This window comes from Vanessa cardui, chromosome Z (genome assembly GCF_905220365.1).
Source record: "Vanessa cardui chromosome Z, ilVanCard2.1, whole genome shotgun sequence".
In the NCBI taxonomy this organism is placed as follows: Eukaryota; Metazoa; Arthropoda; class Insecta; order Lepidoptera; family Nymphalidae; genus Vanessa; species Vanessa cardui.
In genome coordinates, this window is record NC_061154.1 from 12,559,384 (window position 1) to 12,582,221 (window position 22,838).

The 22,838-nt window shown below is 35.2% G+C and overlaps 1 protein-coding gene across 1 annotated transcript; it reads right to left on the reverse strand.

Annotated features, from left to right (window-relative positions):
- Positions 1 to 1,038: 1,038 nt before the first annotated feature.
- Positions 1,039 to 22,625, reverse strand: LOC124542926 (autophagy-related protein 9A). The gene is made up of 15 exons (XM_047120869.1): positions 22,123 to 22,625; positions 21,583 to 21,853; positions 21,377 to 21,497; positions 21,173 to 21,297; positions 18,957 to 19,084; positions 17,982 to 18,166; positions 16,606 to 16,784; positions 10,603 to 10,734; positions 9,062 to 9,236; positions 8,333 to 8,479; positions 7,253 to 7,313; positions 6,820 to 6,986; positions 6,246 to 6,350; positions 5,590 to 5,769; positions 1,039 to 3,767 (listed from the first exon to the last, which is right to left on the reverse strand). Exons 1-15 carry the CDS (start codon positions 22,280 to 22,282, stop codon positions 3,663 to 3,665), a joined length of 2,241 nt encoding a protein of 746 aa, XP_046976825.1. The 5' UTR covers positions 22,283 to 22,625; the 3' UTR covers positions 1,039 to 3,662.
- Positions 22,626 to 22,838: the final 213 nt, after the last annotated feature.

Below are 22,838 nucleotides of genomic sequence, written 5' to 3' on the forward strand. Positions count from 1 at the left end.
TTACGACTGCACGAAAACACTCACATGTATTAAGTGACTCTGGATCATAGACAATTATTTTTATTAATCGACAATATTTGCATAACTCAAATTTTACAGAAATGATCATTCAATGTTTTATTTTGGGTTATATCTCGAGAAATTGATTATGACAACGTTGATTTGTAAAAGCTAAGTTTATGCATATTCGTTTTATATAAGTAATCATATAAGCAATAAATTATATACATAGTCACTGAATACATGTTACATAAATGTCTTTGAAACATTTTAACAGAAATAGTTTCTTACATTAGATTTGATATATCGTTTGAAATAAATTCCGTTTTATACGAGGCAACTGCAGTGAAACTGTCATACTCAATACCATATATAAGATAACGGATGTTTTCACTCTATTTGTAACAAAAACTGTAACAGGGTGTCTAGAACTATTAAGTACTTTTTAGAAATCAAATATTGCTATTGTGTTATCGTTTTGTTTTATCCATGTTTGTAGTCCTAATGCATGTGACAAAATAAGCAATAGCAAACGATGCTTTTCTCAAAAGACTTTAAATGAAAGATATTTTTTAAATTTGCTTTTCGTATTTAATATTGTCACTACTTTTCGTATCTGGTATTTACTTTTTATGATTAACTATTTTTTATTTTTATCCAACCATCCGTAACAGGGAAAGAACCATTTTCAACCATAAAAAACCTCACCTGTGGCTTTGCCCAATATAATAGGAAAATTTTTTAAAGAAATGGCACTGGGTAACTTTTGGGCAAACTGTTCACAAAGTAGGTATCACTGCAAAAGTGGATTTTCTTGGGGTACCAGAGTGCATTGAAGAGAACACGATTAACCACTTAAATCAATCTCAAGAGTGTAAATCCATCGAGGCAGGTCTTAAAACTGTGGTACTGGGAATAATCAAATACTGGGAGACGAAGGTATTACTGGTGCACCTCATCTCCACCAGGGAATAATATGCAAAAAAGCAGAAAGCGTCTGAAAGACTGCGCTTAGGTTATCACCTGCAATCGTGTACGTCTTCTTTTAAATTTTAATGGATCATGAAAAAAGGTTCTTGTAGATAAAAAGGTTGTAAAATAGAAAATGGAACCGAGCGCAAATCTAGTGAATATCTCTGGATATTATAACATAACGACAATTGTTCGTTTGCAAAAAAATGCCATTTTGTAATTGTTCAAAGAATGACATATGTCTTTGAATACATTAAATATTCATTGTCGAGTGCACTTTTTCGAGCCAAATGATGATAATCGTGTCATATGTAATAAAGGTCCCAAGTTGCTTCATTACGGCGTTACGTAATAGTTTATATGTAGTACTTTATAAAAATGCATATACCGTATAAACTTATATTTCGCGTTACTGATATTTATTGCTTTATTGTTCTGTTAATTATATTTAATATCAATAAATATGATAAGCTAGCATTACATTATCGTCAATTTAACAAGGCTGTTTCAGGCACGTTACATTTTTATATTAAACTATAAATCACTAATTTGGTAATTTCATATCATCGAATAAAACCTGCTTGTAAATATACAAGGCGTGGCTAATCTACTTTTAATAAAGCCTAATTAAAATCTATTGAAAGGTTATATGAAGTAACATTAGTTAAGGCAGTAAGACAACGGAGCCAACTCTGTGTATTAGTTAAGCTGATCTTCATTACATATTTCATGTATTTATTAATGTATATTATAAAAATAACTCGCGATCATTTATAAAATTGTAATCAATAAATGTATTATATTACATTGCTCGTCGTTCAAAAAAATTCGGGACCTAAAATAAATTCTTACTATTTCATATTTGATATTTCGTACTTAAAGAGCTTCTATACGTATTTTTGTACTATTTAAGTTTTGTTGAACCGCTAGCGTTTTATCTAAAGACACGACATCACGAAACGCCGAAATCGGAATCAGATGTATGTCTATTCATTTATAATTACAACTCTATCACAGAGCAATCTGTTGTGATATCTATATATTGTCAATATTTATTACATACGCCATAATTTAGTCATGTAATGTCAAAAATGTAAAAAATTGTATTTAAGTGAGAATTTAATTCAACATTCTTAATACTACCTAACAGCTAATATGATATTCGGTTACTGTTTTATCACCAATATTATGAATGTTACATATTAGCAAAATATATATTAATAAACGTTACTATCGTATATCACATCAGGTTATGTTATTCGGAGACGTTTGTTTAATCGTCATCGAAACTATATCTTTCCATAATGACGAAGGAGCTTGATGTATAGTCATACTACTTACCATTTACATTCTATAACACGACGGCTTCATCACAGAAATTATTATGCGATAGCAAGTAAGTGTTATTGACATTACGCGACACGATTTCTACGATGAAGCCAATTTTTTAAATAATAAAAACAAACAAAACAACTATCATTACAATTCATAAATTAAAATATTTTTTTTCTTTGTGCGCGTTTAAATTATATTTGGATTTCTAAACGTGATCTACGCCTCGATCATCTAAACAATTTCTCACAGCGCGTTTAACCAATAATAACATATTTGTCACATAATTAAAAGTGATAATCTACGTTTAAATTTTAAAGCAAAAAGCGCACATTTTATTATAATCTATAAAAACACACACACATAGACTTAGTTGACGCACAGAAATGATAATATCCAAGTTTATTATTCATCATGTCCCCCATAGTAAACAATCACAATTCACTGCAAACATGTCTTCGTGTAAAACTAAAAGTGTTAAAATTTATTAAAAATTATCATCAGTAACATTCGTGCGCTTCCCGGTGTGTACTTTAAATAACTATCATTTGATTTAACCGATCGGAATTAGTTTGAGCATATCAGCATTTATATGACATTTTGAATATTATTTCGTTAGTGTGCTGTGCAACTGATATACAAGAAAAAGCGCACCAATATGGAATACATAATATAAAAACGGTGCAACACGATACATAAATGAAAGAAGCGTTACTATTAATTTAAATTAGGAACACACACACATGAAACCCTGAGGAACAGTACACTGGACACAAAAGCGAGTAATTCATATGAAGTCTTTACACGTGTTCTGTCCCAGATAATGTTAAGCAACTTACTTTAGTGTAACGAAACATTCAAACACCCCAATGACTGCACGTGATCTGTTACATATTATAGAATTATATTTAAACAAAAGTTATTAGTTAAAGTTTATTTAGTACGGATTGAGTTAAAGATTTCACAACCTAAATCTTTCAACGACGATGAATTTATGTACCCAAGAAATATATAATAAAAAAAAATGTGATTCTAAATTAAACATTAGTGTATGTTGTATGTCGTTACGATGTGGACGGCAGTTTGGCACAGAAGTCATTGTCAATTAATGTTTTCCATACCAAAGGTCGTACATTCGATATGCCGCTAACAGCAAACAGTCGTAAGTATCTACGTTACGAGTGAATGGAGAATGCGTACAAAAACAACGTAAGAGTCCGAAAGAGTTCATGTTTATAACGGGAGAAGTATGTTTTGAATTTTGTATATAATTCTTCCTTTACTAGAAGTGAAGTAAGATTACATACAAACACCCGCTACACCCAGACGGGGTCGGCGCGGGTCGCGTGTTTCCACTGTTATGGACGGTGCAGGAGGGGCGTGTCCTCGCCGGACTCCCATCGGCTGGAGCGCGGACGCTCGCTGCAATTGTTGGTACAGCACGCCGAAACGTTCGGTCGGGCCTGAAATTACAATAACATATTATCATTACTTCGAGCATAGAGCACCTGATGGAAAGTGGTCACCATCACCCATAGACAATGACGCTGTAAGATATATTTAGAATTTGTCCTTCATAATATCTATATAAATGCTATCGTATACAAATTGTTCAAAATGATTTATTAATAAATATTTTTTTTATGGTATAGATGGCGGACGAGCATATGGGCCACCTGATGGTAAGTGGTCACCATCACCCATAGACAATGACGCTGTAAGATATATTACCTTACATCGTCAATGTACCACCAAGCTTGGGAACTAAGATGTTATGTCCCTTGTGCCTGTAGTTACACTGGCTCACTCAACCTTCAAACCGGAACACAACAATACTGAGTACTGTTATTTGGCGGTAGAATAACTGATGAGTGGGTGGTACCTACCCAGACGGGCTTGCACAAAGTCCTACCACCAAGTGAAATCTTAAGCATAAAATTTAAGATGGGTACTCATCACATATTCTTACGCCAAATAATAATACTTAGTGATCATCCTTCCAGTTTGGAAGGGGTAAGCCAGTGTACATAAAAGCATAAGGGACATGACATATTTGTTTCCATGGTTGATGGCCCAATGGTGACGTAAGAAATTGTCATTTGCTTACCGCCAATGTCTATGGGTGATGGTGACTACTTACCATCAGGGAGCCCATTTCATGCTTTTCTAATTACATAAGAAAGTATCACCCCCAACAAGCCGTGAGGTCATCCCACTTAAATTTGTATTAGCACATTTATAAAAGAGTTTATCAAGCAGGAAGCCGTAACAATCAGCCAATTACATTCATTTTTCGATAAAAATACTGCGATCAGTATTACAAAATATACAGTGCTCCAAATGGTATGGAAACAAGCTTTTGTTCTTAATAAAACAAGAATAAATATATAATATCAATCAGCCGTCCTGATTGGTCACTCAATCGAACTCATAACTTTAAGTCAACGGTATAAATAATCAGGTGTAAAACAGGCTCGCACTTTTAAGTCCAATAACTAATAAATTTGTAAGAGACTTTAAATATTGTATACTCGTATATTGTTTATTTGTATATCATAGATGGTTGTGAAAAACTCCATTCCGAAGAGCTATAAGAGAAATCTTTCAAGCAATTGGAGAAAGAAGAAATTATGAAATCGTCACTGTCGACAATACTTGATTTATATTTACTTGGGTATATTAATTATTGAAGGTAATTTTTTTTTTACGATAAAATAATAACATAAATAGTAAAGACCTATCGTGTATTTAAATTCAACATTTCACTGTTTTAATCTTGTTAGCATAAAGACCTGTAATAATAATTACAGTTTTTTAATACGGGATACATTTTTTTTTTATTTGGTGAAGCTCGACATTTCTACATTATCTACGAATGTCTTGTTCACGAGACATGAACGAGGAGTCATTGTAAACACCCCGCATTAAAAATAAAATCTTGGTGGTAGGGCTTTGTGCAAGCCCGTCTGGGTAGATACCACCCACTCATCAGTTATTCTACCGCCAAATAACAGTACTCAGTATTGTTGTGTTCCGGTTTGAAGGGTGAGTGAGCCAGTGTAACTACAGGCACAAGGGACATAACAACTTAGCTCCCAAGGTTGGTGGCACATTGACGATGTAAGGAATAGTTAATATTTCTTACAATGTCATTGTCTATGGGTGATGGTGACCACTTACCATCAGGTAGCCCATCTGCTCGTCCACCAACATATAATATAAGAAAAAATAACTATACTAATAAAAAATAACCATGTTATGTATTATTTCATAGTTAGTGCATACCTGTGAGTGTTGCAGGTCGTAAAGATGGAGTGTGCTGACTGACATGTCTCGCACTTCGTCCGGCACCTCTGGCACTGCGCCCAACTCGAACACACTCGCTCCCAGCACGCTGCTCGCACCCGCCAGGCCCACTGAGCGATTTAACCCACCCTCCTCCTCGTCACTTGTCTCGTCCATATCCTATAGAATCAAACATATTTCCTTATTAGTATTATTATTATCCTCGAAACTTGCATATTCAAATTGAGTAAGTTTTTCCAGGTAACAGTAAATCATGGGATTTTCAGAGATAACAATAAAGCAGTAAAGTACTCAATACATTGAAAAGGTAATGAATGACAATCTGATTAAAATTCAAGATATACTAATTCTTTTACTATATTATATTAAAGGTTTTTTTATTCATACTTAAATTATAAATTATCAAACGATTGGAGAGCCAAAAACACAAAACTAGACAACGAGTTAGAAGTATAATTATTTAATTTTAATAAAATCTGTTTTATTTAATAATTATCAATTGGAAAGATATATAAAATATAATATAAAAAGATATATAAAATTGTTGTATATTTGTTTAATGTGGGTCCGTTTTGAATGGAAGAATATTTAAATACATAATAATATAAATTAACAATAAACAGAATACAACTTACAGGTAGTCTGTAATTTTGCTTTGGTTGATAGGAAAGTAGAGCAGGGAGAGGTGTGTTGGTGCCAAATATGCTCTGCTGTATGAAGGAGCCCAGCATTGTTTTGTTCTGAAAATAATAAACGTACTATTATACCTAGCCTAGGTTTAACTAACATTTACAATAACATTATTGTTTTTGCCAGACAGGGAAAACCTTTTGAATAAAATCGTTATGAAATTATTTTTAATTACCTTCAATATTTGTTTAAAAATTCTAAAGCAGTTATATAATTTTGTACTAGAAAACCAAACACAGCAAAATATAAATAAATTTTTTTTGGAAAATAAGTATAACTATATCACTGCACACTATAGCCATTGACAGAAAATCGTCATAGTGTGCGGTGACATTAGTTATGAGGTCCTCTTAGATTTTCGCCTTAACAATAAAATATGGCACAACAAAATGTGCAATTTACTAGATTTCCAAGTAAAAACAATCAATGAATACCAAGAGAAGTTTAGCAGGTCGACGGTTTTAGTTCGATACAATATTCGAAAAAAACACTGATAAAATTGACTACAATATGACTTACAAGTCCATTGAGGTTGGGTTTGGCTTGGTGTATGCTCTGCCGCAGGGAGCGTAGGAACTGCCTTTGAGCCAGCTCGGTAGGCTGCCAGCCGGGGTGGCGACACGAAAACGCAATCAGGGAGAGCTCAGTCTTACCGACCTCTCCTTGGTTGTATTGAGTGTTGCATGCTAGAAAATAAAAAATAACTTAAATGTCTGCATCATTTTCAAAGCATATTAATATGATGATAATTTTTTTTTGAGGATTACAATCAAAAGTGTTGATTTAACTCTTTAACTAGACCCAGTTTTCGTTCTTTATCTATTTATTTGTTCTTTATGGGATGGGAAACTCGAACGCCTTTTGTTAATTACAAATATTATATATTAGATGTGTCATTACAATTGCCGCGAAATATTATTCGTATCATAATGACATTAAAAAAAATGATTACTTTTATTTCCATTTCTGCCGTGTATCTGCCAATCCGGGTGACCGTGACGTCTTATGTCCAACTGAAAATAAAATAAACATGTTAATTCAAAGTCCATTACTCTATATGGACGTCAACACGGGAAATTCGATATGATAAAAAAGAGATCAGGCCTGCATTGAAAAAAGTCACTGGGTTTTATGCTGTCTAAAACGTCGCAGCTCTGATATATAAGACCAGTGGAATGTTATCGCCAAACGATAGAAGTACTATTGTGTTCCGCTTTGAAAGGTTAAGCTACTGTCTCCTTGTGTATAGATACAAAATTAACATTTTAGGACTATTTCATCTTGACCATGTCAACAATAGTTAATATTTCAATGGTTTGAAGACTTCCGTGGTCAAATAATGTGTACACCGGTTTTCCTGGGTACGGCACTTCGAAATGATGTAGAAAATTCATTAGTTTTCTATATTGTCTTGGGTCTGCCTGTTTGTGGTACCGTCGTTACTTCTGATTTTCCATAACACAAGTGCTTTAGATCAGACAATGGGATCAGAATAATAGATGGGATTTTGTCCAAAATTAGTTTAAAAAAAAAACATCGTAGCAATTAAATATCTATGGGCGATGGTAACTAATTAACATCAGCGAGTCAATCTAACTATTTGGTATAAAAAATATAATAGTATAGTACGACACAACTTAGATGTCGCATCGGCAAAATTCGTAAAACCGATCACATCCGAATTGAGTACGCTATCCCAAATTATCAATATTTATTTTCTCACACGAATATGTTCTTTGCACAAACGTAATAACTTGTAATATCATATGACCTAATATATTCGTCAATTTAACGTGTCGATTTACATGCACTTGCTTTCTCTGACGCGTAAATCTATAGCGACGAATAGCGTCGAATGGCGCGATAGGGAGCTATTTCTATTGGTTGTGTAAATCGGCAGTAATCGGTTTTATTTTCATTCCATTGCATTTTCCGATGCTACATCTAATTTGTGTCATACTATACATGAGTTTTGTTCGACGTAGACATGTCGATTTTTATTTTAAAATCTATAAAATATAAAGATAAATACCTGAGCAAAGGAACAGACATCACCTATACCGAGCACGCTCACAGTGAAGTTTCTGTAGAAGTCGACGATGTCTAACGCACGCGTTCGCAGCGACAGGAGCACTAGTGGACACAGCAGTGGACTGAGCAACTCGAACACTATGTAAACCTGTGAACGAATGAAACAAATGAATGAATGGAATGGTAAATATGGTCATTAACACTTATTAGTTCTATAAAGTTACATTCGTAAGAACTAGCGCGCACTGGTAACTTTTGTCACGGTGACTATTTCGTCACTCGTCACAATGTGCATGAACCAACTAAGAGCATAGCCAGCCAAAAAATATAGATCATATTTGTAAGTTATGTTATTAAAAAATAATTAATTTAACGTAGAAGGGCGCGCCTTCGTTAGTGAGTAGGCATATTTTCTTTCTATTTTCCTTTACTACTATTACCTATATTACAGTTTGCGATGTGTTATATATATTTTTAAACTTATGAATTATTAATGTTTCCCACTTTTTAGTTCAAATTTATCATAACTAGATTCTTCTGTTATTCGCTCGTATTTATTTTCACTGTTTTATTTTTGTTAATCAAATATTTATTTAATGTTGCCTTAATTAAACAAATGAAAATCACAACGAATTATTGGTCTATGGACACTCGCCTACACTTAGAAGGGTTAAACAAAGTTGTATTACGATTTCATTATTATTATATTCAAAATTTAAGAATACATTACCGCCCTGAACTGGAACAGATGCTGGAAATGTGCTGCGACGTCTTTGGTGTGCGCACGACCCCTCCAGGCGGTCGGCAAGTAGTGCACGTGTCCTAACACTTGCACCAGTAGTTCCTCCCCCCGCGCCGGACCCGTGCACGCCCCACCGAGCCTCTCCTCCTCACCAATTAGAGCCCTACAATATAATATTTTACACTGTTAACACGTCATTCCAAATACAAGCTCCATACGTCATATCGTCAATAATGAAACTATAGTCTGTTCGCGTTAAGAATGCAGTGAGTTGTCATTGTTTACCGGCCTGACTCCGCCCCCATTGACCAATCAAATCTTTTCAAATTACAAAGTCAAGTGCACATTTAATTAATTATTAACTGATATTTTTATTTTTATAATTTAAATTTTGTTTATTTATAAATTTATATTTAATTTATTCAAGCTGTACACGTAATAATTAATGTAACCTATAGCTACAAGATGACGTTATGTCAAAATATGTAAATTTCTACATAGCGATGGCAAGATTCGCAAACGATTGTATATAGTGTTAAGAATTTTGTTGATTAATACCCCGATTCGATTTTTTATTTTAATGTGTATTTTTTAAATTCATTATACTTAGTCTTTAAAACAAATATAATTTGTTGGAATTTTAACACAAATATGCATACACCTTCACCCTGCTGTTAAAAAAGATTTGATTGGTCAGGGGGCGGAGTAAAGCCGTTAAACAATGACAACTCACTGCATTCTTAACGCGAACAAACTATAATATCACATAAAATAATACAATATATTTGCAAGAAAGTAAAATTAGTTGCATATATGTGTATTTAGATTCGTTACAATAATTCGGAGTACCAACATAAATAAAATCGATTGGTATGACTTTAATTCAGTTATAACATGCAAAACCGTCGGCAGGTATTATTTGTCATATATTAAATATACTAAAATTTTCAATAGAACGCACTGAATATTATAAGTATTACGTATATAACGTTCGTCGTTTTTTCAGTAGAGGAACCAAAAACCACTCCTTACTAATACTGATTATTATACGAAGATCTTTTACAGAACTCTACCTTGGAATAAAACAAACTATTGACTAATATATTTCTTAACACTGTTAAATTGTAACCTATTTGATAAAAAATTAAATTGCTTGATAATTGACGTTTTAGAAAAAAGTATAGCCACATAGTAGTAGTATAACCGTTCTTTTAATAATCTTATTCGTATATAAAAGCTAACGGTTGCTTTTGCTGAATTCGTAAAAAACTTGACTAAAGTATAAATGACCGACGACGACGACGACCTCCGTGGTCGAGTGGTGTGTACACAGGTTTTCATGGGTACGCCACTCCGAGGTCCGGGGTTCGATTCCCGGCCGTGTCAATGTATTGCCATTAGTTTTCTACGTTGTCTTGGGTCTTTGTGTTTGTGGTACTGTCGTTACTTCTGATTTCCATAACACAAGTGCTTTAGCTACTTACATTGGTATCAAAGTAATGTATGTGTTGTCTCATATTTAATGTTACCTAGCGCCAGCGAGGATGCAGCCAAGTATGGTGATGATGGTCAGCACGTGTTCAACAGTGAGCACGTCCTCGTCGTACACTGACAACACTACGAGCACGCCGAGCACACTCGCTGACACAAAGACCACGTTTCTGTAATTGAACGAAATTTTATTAAAATACTTCAACCAAGCCCAAAATTATAACAAGTTATAGTTTCATTTTTGGGACTTCGGGAGAAGGGCTGACAGATTTTATATGTACTACTAAAATTTTAAAAATATTTATTAATATTTATATATAATATAATTTAAGTGGTAGTGCCACACTGCATACCTCTCGGTTGCAGTCGAATGGGCCGGCACGCCCGGGGAAGTACCACTCTCTCACTTAAAATCGGCGTGAAGTGGTAGCTATGCTACCGCGTTTCGTCCGGTAAGTGAGAGTTCCGGAGGCCCGATCCCTCTCCCCCTAAACATGGTTGTGCAGAATTTGGTGACATTACCCCAGGAGGGTACCATCAGCGACTGCGGTGGAGAATCCCTCTCTGGGCATCCATGCTCAGGACGTACACCGCCTGAGCAGGGATGCCCAGGCTGCCCTCCGAATTCTGGGGGGGGCAATTTTGCGCTCGCCACTGTTCGGGGCAAGCGGAGCAGGCATCATAAGGCAACCCCTACCACACTCGCTGTGGACTTCTGCAATATAAGGGGACTCAACTCCAACTTGAATGCCGTTCACTTTCACCTTGAGACGGCGAAGCCGGCCTTGCTCTTTCTTACCGAGACCCAGATATCTTCTCCTGCCGATACGTCTTTTCTCTCTTACCCTGGGTACAAATTGGAGCATACTTTTGTGCCACGAGCTGGGGTGTGCGTTTACGTCAGAGATGATATCTGCTCTCGACGCCTCGGCAGCCTTGAAGGGCAGGACCTATCAATTATCTGGCTGCGCGTAGACTGCGACGACCATCCGCGAATCTACGCGTGCCTTTATAGGTCCCATAGCGGTAATGCCGAAACCGACCGACTGGTTGAGCACGTCCAATTGGCTACAGATTCCGTGCTGCAGCAGACTCCATCCGCAGAGATCATTATTCTGGGCGATTTCAATGCTCATCATACAGAGTGGCTTGGATCACGCACCACTGATCATGCGGGTAGATCTGTTCTCGACTTCGCTTTGGCTTATGATTTGACACAACTGGTCACCTCGCCAACGCGAATACCGGATGTGGAGGATCATACACCTTCCCTGTTGGACCTTCTGCTGACTTCGCATCCGGACGGCTATAAGATTGTCGTCGATCCCCCTCTGGGCTCGTCGGACCACTGTCTCGTACGGAGTACAGTGCCAGTTACACGGTACTCACGACCTCGTTTCGCGGGCTGTCGTCGCGTGTGGCACTACAAGTCAGCAGATTGGGATGGGATGCGGTCCTTTTTTGCATCTTACCCATGGGGGCGAGTTTGTTTCTCGATGGATGATCCGAGCGTTGTTGCTGACTCTGTCGCCGATGTGGTGCTTCAGGGTATGGAACTTTTCATTCCATATTCTGCGGTGCCCATTGGTGGCAAGTCCCAGCCCTGGTTTGGTCGCCTCTGTAAGACGGCTTCACGCCGAAAATGGGAACGCTACCAAAACTGGGCTAACGCATCGGCGTCTCGTGATACAAACACCAGCACATTCAGAAAGGAATATAACTCTGCCTCCAGGTCCTTCAAAAACGTGATAGCTGAGGCGAAGTCGAAGTACATTGGCAGAATTGGCGAGAGACTGATGCGCTTCCCATCAGGAACACGTGCGTTTTGGTCTCTCGCTAAGGCTGTCCTAGGGAATTTCTGTCAGCCTTCTTTTCCATCTTTGCACAGGGACGGTGAGTCATTGGCCCATACCGCGAAGGAGAAGGCCGATCTTTTAGGGTCTCTCTTCGCGTCGAACTCGACTCTGGATGACCAAGGAAAGTCACTACCATCAATCCCGCGATGTGATACGACGATGCCGGAGGTTAAATTTCGGCAAAGTGCAGTTCGGAAAGCACTTCTTTCCTTGGACATTCACAAGTCGAGTGGACCCGATGGCATCCCTCCAATCGTGCTACGGACATGTGCTCCCGAGTTGGCACCGGTCTTAACGCGTCTTTTCCGGCAATCCTACGCATTAGGCGTCGTCCCGAACTCCTGGAAGACTGCTTTGGTGCATCCGATCCCTAAAAAAGGCAACCGCTCAGATCCGTCCAATTATAGGCCTATAGCCATCACCTCCTTGCTCTCCAAGATAATGGAGTCCCTTATTAACTGCCAGCTCCTGCGGTACCTAGAGGAGAATCAGCTGATTAGTGACCGCCAGTACGGTTTCCGTCGGGGTCGCTCAGCCGGTGATCTTCTAGTTTACCTTACTCACAGGTGGGCTGAAGCAGTTGAGAGCAAGGGGGAGGCATTAGCAGCCAGCTTGGACATAGCGAAGGCCTTCGATCGTGTATGGCACAAAGCGCTTCTTTCGAAGCTTCCTTCCTATGGGCTTCCCGGGAAATTATGCAATTGGATTACCAGCTTTTTGGCAGATCGGAGCATCAAGGTCGTTGTCGACGGTGCATGCTCTGACTTAAAATTCGTCAATGCTGGTGTTCCACAAGGCTGCGTTCTATCACCCACTCTGTTTCTTCTGCATATCAATGATTTGTTGCAAATCGGGAACATTCATTGCTATGCAGACGACAGTACCGTTGACATCTTATACACCGGCCGCGCTAATATTTCTCGGGAAAACGTCGAAGAAAACCGGAACAAACTTGTGTCTGAAATCGAGTCTTCGTTAAACGAAGTCTCGAACTGGGGCCGGCTAAATTTAGTCCATTTCAACCCCAAAAAGACGCAAGTTTGCGCGTTAACCGCTAAAAAAACACCATTTGTCGTATCTCCACGATTCGAGAACATCCCGATAGCCGCTACAGGTAGTATCGGAATACTTGGCGTTGATATTTCGAGCCTCGTTCAGTTCCGCGGTCAATTGGAAGGCAAAGCCAAATTGGCTTCAAAGAAGCTCGGTGTGCTCAGCAAGGCGAGACAGTATTTCACGTCGGCCCATCGCCTAAAACTTTACAAGGCGCAAATTCGGCCTCACATGGAGTACTGCTCTCACCTCTGGGCGGGTGCTCCCCAGTACCAGCTCCTTCCATTTGACCGCATCCAACGTAGAGCGGCTCGAGTTATCGACGATCAAGCCCTTTCCGATCTCCTTGATCCTTTGGCTTTGCGTAGAGATGTTGGATCACTCTGCATCTTCTACCGATTTTTTCACGGGGAATGTTCCGAGGAATTGTTCGGATTAATCCCGGCTGCTGAATTTCACCTTCGGACATCTCGTCAAAATTCTAAGTTTCACCCGCACCATCTTGATGTCCGAAAATCCACAACAGCGCGATTTCTTAGACATTTTCTGCCTCGCACAACCACTCTGTGGAACCAGCTTTCGCCGGCGGTTTTTCCGAACCGATACGACATGGGAACCTTCAAGAAAAGAGCGTACTCCTTTCTCAAAGGCCGGCAACGCACCTGCAAGCCCCCTGGTGTTGCAGATGTCCATGGGCGGTGGTAGTCACTTTCCATCAGGTGAGCCTCCTGCTCGTTTGCCACCTATTCCATAAAAAAAAAAAAAAAAAAAAAAAAAAATAATATTCAATTCAATAGTTTATTCAATAAAAATAGTTGACACAATATCGATGATCCATTACAGTAAAGGTACATTGCTTATTGCTACTTTATACATATAATAGATAGGTATCAAGATGGCCGCGTGGTTACAACGCTTACATCTTAACGGATGTTTGCGGGTTCAAATCCAGGCAAGCAGCACTGAATATTCATGTACTTATTTTGTGTTTGTAATCCATCTCGTACTCGATGGTGAGGAAAACGTGAGAATTGAGAAATTCTGCAACATGTTTATTTCACCGAATCGCATTGGAAGAGCGTGGCGGAACATGTACCAAACCTTCTACTCAAAAGGTATCCCTTTTGAGTAGAAGCCTTCTATCGAAGGCCTTAGCCCAGCAGTGGCAAATTTACAGGCTGTTGATGTAGGTAGGTGCACGTAAATCGGCCACCTGATGGTAAGGTAAACTATTTTAAACATTTCTAAGATCGCCACCGCTCTTAAGAACAAAGATATTATGTTCCTGGTGCATGTAGTTACACTAAGTAAATCTTAAAACCGAAACACAATATGATTTCTGATTGGTGATGATATAGAAAGGCTTGCACAAAACATAGTAGAGTTGATTTATAAAAACCATTGAAATAAATATAATAAAACTGTGCAATAAGAGTGTTATTCGTGTTAAGAAGACTAATTAGATTTATTATTTATACTTATATTTATACTTATTTTTTATATTCTATTTAACGTTTTGAATTTTATTAATTTTGTGTTAATTTTCTTTTTTCTTTTGTTTTTGTGTGTGGTGTGCAATAAAGTATAATTCATTCATTAATTATTGTTATCATATATTTATGATGATATATATCGCAAATCATATTCGGACTTTTTGTGACTTTGTTCTTATTTAACTATTTTTAAATGTCCTTTCAAAATTTAAAATAGTTTAACTACATCTTTGGCAACAGCCCAGACTCGAAATAACAAAACGTGAAACATAATAACGATCTGTTGCGCTTTAGCTAAATCATACATAATAAGTAACCGGGTGACGTCATAACATAAACATAACTAATATACATATACGTAAGTATATACATACATATGTGTTTGTTAATTATATCAAAGATGTGTTAGAGCACGTTCATACTCTATACAACAACAATAACAACAGCCTGTACATTCCCACTGCTGACCTAAAGGCTTCCTCTCCCTTTGAGGAGAAGGTTTAGAACATATTCCACCACGCTGTTCCAATGCGGGTTGGTGGAATACACATATGGCAGAATTTCTATGAAATTTGTCACATGCAGGTTTCCTCACGATGTTTTCCTTCACCGCTGAGCACGAGATGAATTATGAAGACAAATTAAGCACATGGATCAGCGGTGCTTGCCTGGGTTTGGACCCGGAATCATCGGTTAAGATGCACGCGTTCTAACCACTGGGCCATCTCGCCTGTATACAAATATTATCTAATTTCCATGTGCCTAATAATGTATTATAAACCACAGGCAATCGCCCGCGGCTCGCTCGTATTTTAGGGTGTTGGTAGTCATGTGTTAAGCAAAAAAGTAGCCCATTGACTCTTGAACCTTGAAAACTTGAAACTTGAACTCCAAGAAAGGACTTCTTGGAGTTCAAGTTTGCTTCATACCAAATTTCATCAAATTCAGTTCAGTGTTTTGATCGTGAAAAGCGACAGACAGACACACAGAGTTCCTTCCAAATTTATAAAGATTACTAGCTGGACAGTGAATACAAATCACCAGCTTTCATTGGAGCCACATTGTGAAATAAGCTTAAACTTAAGCTTTTTAATGACCTTCTTATACGGAGAGGTGTTAAATGGACTTTTAACATGTCAATTATCGATCTAAATACATGAGAAATCGTAAATATGTGATAAAACTCTGCCACAGATACAAAAGTATAGTACGACACAAATTAGATGTAGCATCGGAAAAATGCAATTAAATAAAAATAAAACCGATTACTGCCGATTTACGCAACCAGTAGAAATAGCTCCCTATCGCGACATTCGACGCTATTCGTCGCTATAGATTCAGGCGTCAGAGAAAACAAGTGCATGTAAATCGACGCGTCAAATTGACGAATATATTAGTATTTAGTTCCTACAATATTACAAGTAATTACGTTTGCGAAAAGATCATATTCACATGAGAAATAAATATTGATAATTTGCGAGAGCGTACTGAATTCGGATGTGATCGGTTTTACGAATTTTGCCGATGCTACATCTAAGTTGTGTCTTACTATACCAAAGACATGAATGAACACAATTCATCTTTTAAAGAGATAATTTGTGACTTTACACCATTTGGTGTTATATTATATGTTACTTACTTAGCTAGGACCGTCGTGATTGGCGAATTGAAGCTGGCGAGATACTTAGTGGCGGGCTTATGTGCGCGGTTGAGTCTGTCCCGTAGTTCGTGTTCGAGTTCATTGAAGTGTCGCAGGGTGACTCTAGCGTACAGCGACCACGTGCGCAAGCCCAGAGATCCCGGCGACCTCTTTATTAACTGTTGAAAATAAACAGAAATTAAACTTCATTCAATATAAAAGCATTACACATTCTTATTGATGGTCAATTGAAACACTACCACCGGTTCGGAAAAGAAAATATCCTGAACTGAGAAGAAACGGCGAAACTCAGCGGGATTTTTTTTTATTGTCATATATTATATAAACAATTTAATATGAGATGAAATAGCCAGGAGGCGATCGTATCATTAAAGATCAATGAAACTACATAATAATAGATTTAAATAAAACAACAAATACATACGAAATAGTCATTGAATCATTACAAGTTATACGCATGAACGACTATAAGAGAATCGAGATAACAGATTATCTATGACGCCAATACAATAATATTATAAGCGGAATAAGTTCATAAATAATCGAATAACAAATGGTTTGCTTTTCATTGCTACATCATTCCTTATAATGGGCTATTTGACTGGTTTTTAAAATCCATTTTATATTATTTAGTAGAGGTAAAGCGACCCAGTAAAAGAAGATTTTTTTATTTCTAGTACATATTTGCCGAAAAATATCATATTAAAAATTCCATATTTAAATAACGCGCGAAAACGATACTTGAACAATATGGCGCTGCAATGGGGTCGATGACGTCATAGTAGGAAAGCAAAGTTTACAAGAAAGTGACCTCATCATAAGCCCGGACAATGAAAAAATGCATTTATATCTATTGATTTTTGAATAAATTAAGTATTATTTTTCAGTTTCGTTAGTAAATAACCATTATTAAACTCATAATATACACTGATTACAATAGAATAGAATATTTATAAATTAATTGCGACAAACTAAATTAATTACTGCCTGAATACTACTACCATTTTAACTTTTTTATTTAATTTGGTAGAGCGAATGGGCTACCTAAATAGTAACAACCACCAATATACAATGGTGCTAAAGGAATCATTAACCGTTCTTCACATCGCTAATGCCTCACCAGCCTTCGTAACTAAGATGATATGTCCCTTGTGCCTGTAGTTACACTGGCTCACACAAGTCGAAACACAACAATATAGAGTACTGCTGTTTGGAGATAGAATATTTCATGAGTGGGTAGTATCCACCGAGGCGGGCCACACACACACAAAGCCCGTAAAACAAGTAAACTAAACTCCTACATAAATATTAAAAATTAAATTTATGAAAAATTACGTATATTTTAAAGCTCTTACCTCCGCGTAATTAAAGAAGAAATACAGAATCTGCCAGGCTTGTATTAAGGGTGACAAGATGAGATTTACTAAAGCGAGAAGTAATATCTGTCTTTGTAGCTGTCTCGCTAGAATCATTCGCTTCGAATTATCCTTATAAGCTGATCGTAGCTGCCAACAGTTCTCCCACGGACTCCAAGGACTATCTGTTAACGAGATAATATAAATATAAATAACATATTTAACAACGACGTAATGTTAGAAGTGTTTTCAAGATTAGATATTCATCATTTCACTGTGTGACGCTGTAATTCTAACACGTGCGTCACATGTATTTTGAATTTACTTCGTATTGTGACTATCAAGTAAAATAATAACATTAGCTTTGCAAAAAAGAGCAAATATCATTAAGCTAAATTACTTTAAACTAAAATATGTAAATAGCTTTTTTATTACATCTTTAAAATAGAATGTTGCGCAAAACACAATAAAGCCAGTATGCAATTGATTAAAAAACTGCAAGCAAAAATAAATATTGTATTATTCTGAAAATATCAGACTAGTATGATTACAGAATAAGGTTGCTCAATTGAATAATTTAATTTAAATTGGGTAAAACTTTCATTTATTTTGTCTATTATTTTTATTTTCAAATCTTTTTATCATTGTGCCTCTCGTTAGCCCTACGAATATTTACGGATGGGGTTATTCCACCACAGAATCACTACCCGTAAAATAGTATAACCGTACCGAAAATTATGTACTTTGATAATTAAGCAATGATTACAATGTTTATGTTGCATCTAGGATGGTATATAAATCTTTCGAGTTAAAACCTAAAGTATATAATTATCAATTATAAGTAGCAACCAGTGTTATAACCATTTTTATTTTTTAAATCAAAGTAAATATGAATAAATAAATGTTTCTTACATAGTGTTTACAGAATTTCACTTCCAAAAATCAAATTATTTACATTAATATAAATATACTTACAAAATAAAAGAAACTCCAAATTCCATTTCAAGCCCCTGCTTAGATAATGAAAATCTCCAATGCAAGGAACACGTATTTGCAGGGGAAGTAGATTCTTATTCACCATCGCCACCATGTAATTGTTAAACCTATAACATTATCAGATTAAAGAAAATAAAATTTATCTTATATTGGAAAATGTGCGCACGGCATGAAGTATAATAATATAACATAATTACAAAAACGCTTAGCACCTCACTACAAGTATGAGGAAATACCACATTTTTACGCTCATCGGCCAAGTAGGCAATATTTAGAAAATAAAATTATCCCATTTTTTAGAAAAAGTCATTTTACATTGCAGTCGATTGAACTGGTTGAAAACACGACCTTTTCGTTTCATTACCTCTGTCTTAATGCTATTATATATGGTTCTATATAATATTATATAAAGTATTTTTTATTATTATTTTCATACGGGTTACAACATGAAACAAACATACACACAAAAACTTAGTTATTGTAATGTAATTATTGTCAAACATTGTTAATATATTTCATTGAGTCTATTATTTAATATATAATATCAAGAACAAAAGCAACTTCGTTGCAAGCACACGATAATTCTTGGTTTTTGTATTATTATGTAATTAAGTAGGCCTATCGCTGGCTAGTGCTATTTATTCATTAATACTTCTATTGAGAGTGAGCCTGTGTAATCACATGATAATACTAGCTCTGTTTCAATAGAAGTATACTATGTGGCTGGTCTATACTTTTTGCAGTCCATATGGATATGACCACTTTCCATTGAAACAAATAGATGGTGTCCCTAACTAAAAGAATTTGAAAAAAACTTATTAAATTTCAATAATATTACAAATAAATTGTAATAATATTCATATGTACAAATGCATGGCTTAGGCATCATTAATGTGATGTTTTTTTATGTATCTGTACAGATTGTTGCTCATTATAAAGTCATTAATTACATCCTATGTAATTACACGCGTACACAGCATGGGCATAATTATGATTACATACAAAATATTTATAACATAAGGCGTGCACTTAGCTATTTAAAATATGTTTAATTAATTATTATTTAAATACAAACAATAGCATCATGAACATGAATTAATAAAAAGATTTATGCATTCGCTTGGCTTTGTGTGCTATGATGCACTATCTAATTCAATACGGATCTATGCAAATTACTCATCATACATTATAGGACTACAATTATATATATGTATATATATATATATATATATATATATATATATATATGTACATATAGATAAGCTTTAACTTATGTATAGAATTGAAGTCATTATTTTCATTATTTATTTATGTTATATAAATAATTATCGTTATCTTAATTATAACACCAATAGTCAATTTTGTTAATTTATTGGAATATTTGTTGTGCTGGAATTTATGTTCAATCACAATGACAACTAGGATATTCCATTTTATTTTGAGGTCAACTGTCTGAGTATTCAGCTCTAGTTTAGCAAATCAAATAACATTTGTAGACTGCATGCTTCATTGAAATGCTTACTAGTCGCTGCAGATACAAATAGCCGATCAAGATTTGTTTCTTAAAAATGATATTTGCATAGCCATTCACAAATTTATGATGATAATTTCATATAGTTTTATATACAATATAAATATTGCCCTAAATGTGAAGCAAAAAAGAAAATAATAAATGCTATCTGCTATTCATAAGTAACAATATAATGCTGTTTTAAAAATTCCTTTCAATAAGATTACTACAACATTAAATTATATTTATTAAGAGGTTAAAGAAATAAGAATACACACTTTGTACATATGGAGTAGTTAGTTCGCATGGGGCAATCAATATACAAATTTATAGTAAAAATTAAAATAGCTGCCAGCTCTAAAAGTATATGCCATGTATTTTGAACATAAAAAGGTAACAAATAAATTAATGAAATTGCGCAATATAAAAGAATGTAGTGAATAATTCAATCTCATGTAATTACCATGAAATGTAGATGCTCGCTTATATTAGTAAATGCAATAAAATTAATTTGAGTTCAATATAGTTAACTCGCCAAAATTTGCAAATAATAAGAAATGCCTTACATTTACTATATTGCGATTATATATTTTAAATAATATGTAATCATTTAACTAACCTAATATAACAAAAGTTTGTAAAGCTATTTTATATTAAAAATATCATTCTAGATAGTATTAGGTACCTGAGTATTCTATGGTAAATATCTAGTTCATTTATCTCTTGTTTGTGAACGCACATGTGATGTTCCGGTTGTGCCTCTCTTACTCTCTCCTGTATGGTAGACCAGTTTACCCATGCTAAATCACTCTGAAGTAAATTCAAATAACTAATATTAATATTTGAAAATGTTTTAATATATAATGTCAAAAGTCCAAATTTAACTGACCTCTTTAATTTTTAAAGCATTGTTATAAAATAATTTTGTGTCATAAGCATAATACAAATGATATATTGATATAACTAATCTCATTAACCAAATAAATGAACACAACACAATGAGACACCACCTGAAAAAAAAACACAATTGCATTGATAACTAAAGATTATTTATAAAATATCAACAATATCAATGTAACATGTTCACATTCTTACCATGTCCAAGATATGTTATTAACACATACTGAAGAAGAGTAAATGACATCACTTAAGCTAAGTTTCTCACTTCTGTTTGCATTAGGATCATTTCTAAATAATCTTGGATAGTCTATACAATGCACCAAAAATGTAGAGAACCAAACAATAAATATAAACTGTAATAGGTAAAATAAATCTGACATCATCATTGGATAAAAGCCTCCTCTGACATAATATCTATACATTCTTGTAAAAAATGAATCGAGATCTTCTATATGAGTCCATCCCACTGAAAACATAGAAAATTGATTTAGTAAATAAATTTTATCAGAAATAAATGTTAGACAATATGTCACATGGTTAATTGAAAAGTTATTTACAAAACTTGACATCTGATGATTTAGCATTTTCGTTGTTATTGTGTTTCAAAATTGTAAAGATTAAAGACAAAGCAAATTAACGATTAAATCGTAATATTTAGAAATTAGTTTAGTATTATACAATATACTTGAATAAAGCTATTAAATGTTTTTTTTGCAGAAATGAAGAGTTATTTACCTTTAGTTTGAGGTACTTTGTGAATGATAACGTTTGTAGCATCGTCGTGTTCCTGATCCAGGGTGATCATTGTTGGAGTAACTTCTGCAGATCTTCCCAGTGGCGGAGTTAATTCGTTGTCTAGAGCGCTATACGTAATATCACGTCTAAAGTGTGCCATTTTCAAGATATTTTTAAAACTAAGCGCTGTTTCTACGTCTTATTAATCGATAGATGATACTTAATGTCTACACATTCTTGACTTTGGCCCAGAAACGTAAAAAAACTTTCTTATGAAATGACTTTGTACATTTATACAAAGGATTTTTGTTACATTACATCTTAAAATTATCAAAACCAATAGTTACGCATAAAGCTAGACACTTCGTGTTTTTTAAAACAAAAATTAGTTCAAGGATACAAACAATTTTGAAAGAAAAAAAAAACTATATAGTGTCTGTATTGATGAATACGCTTTACAAACCAAATGTCGAAAATAAACGAGTAATACTGACAGCAGCTTTGTGATTATAGCAAACAATAAAAAAAAATCCTTTCTACGCAACAATAACACAGATGTTATACAACAAAATTTCGAACTAAAACAGATAGATACAAAACTTGTCAAACTAACTGGTCTATGGTTATTGACTTAATTTTGAAAGTAATGTACTATTGAAAAATGAATACTGTGGATAACAAACATGATGATATTGCCCAAGTAACTAAATACAAAA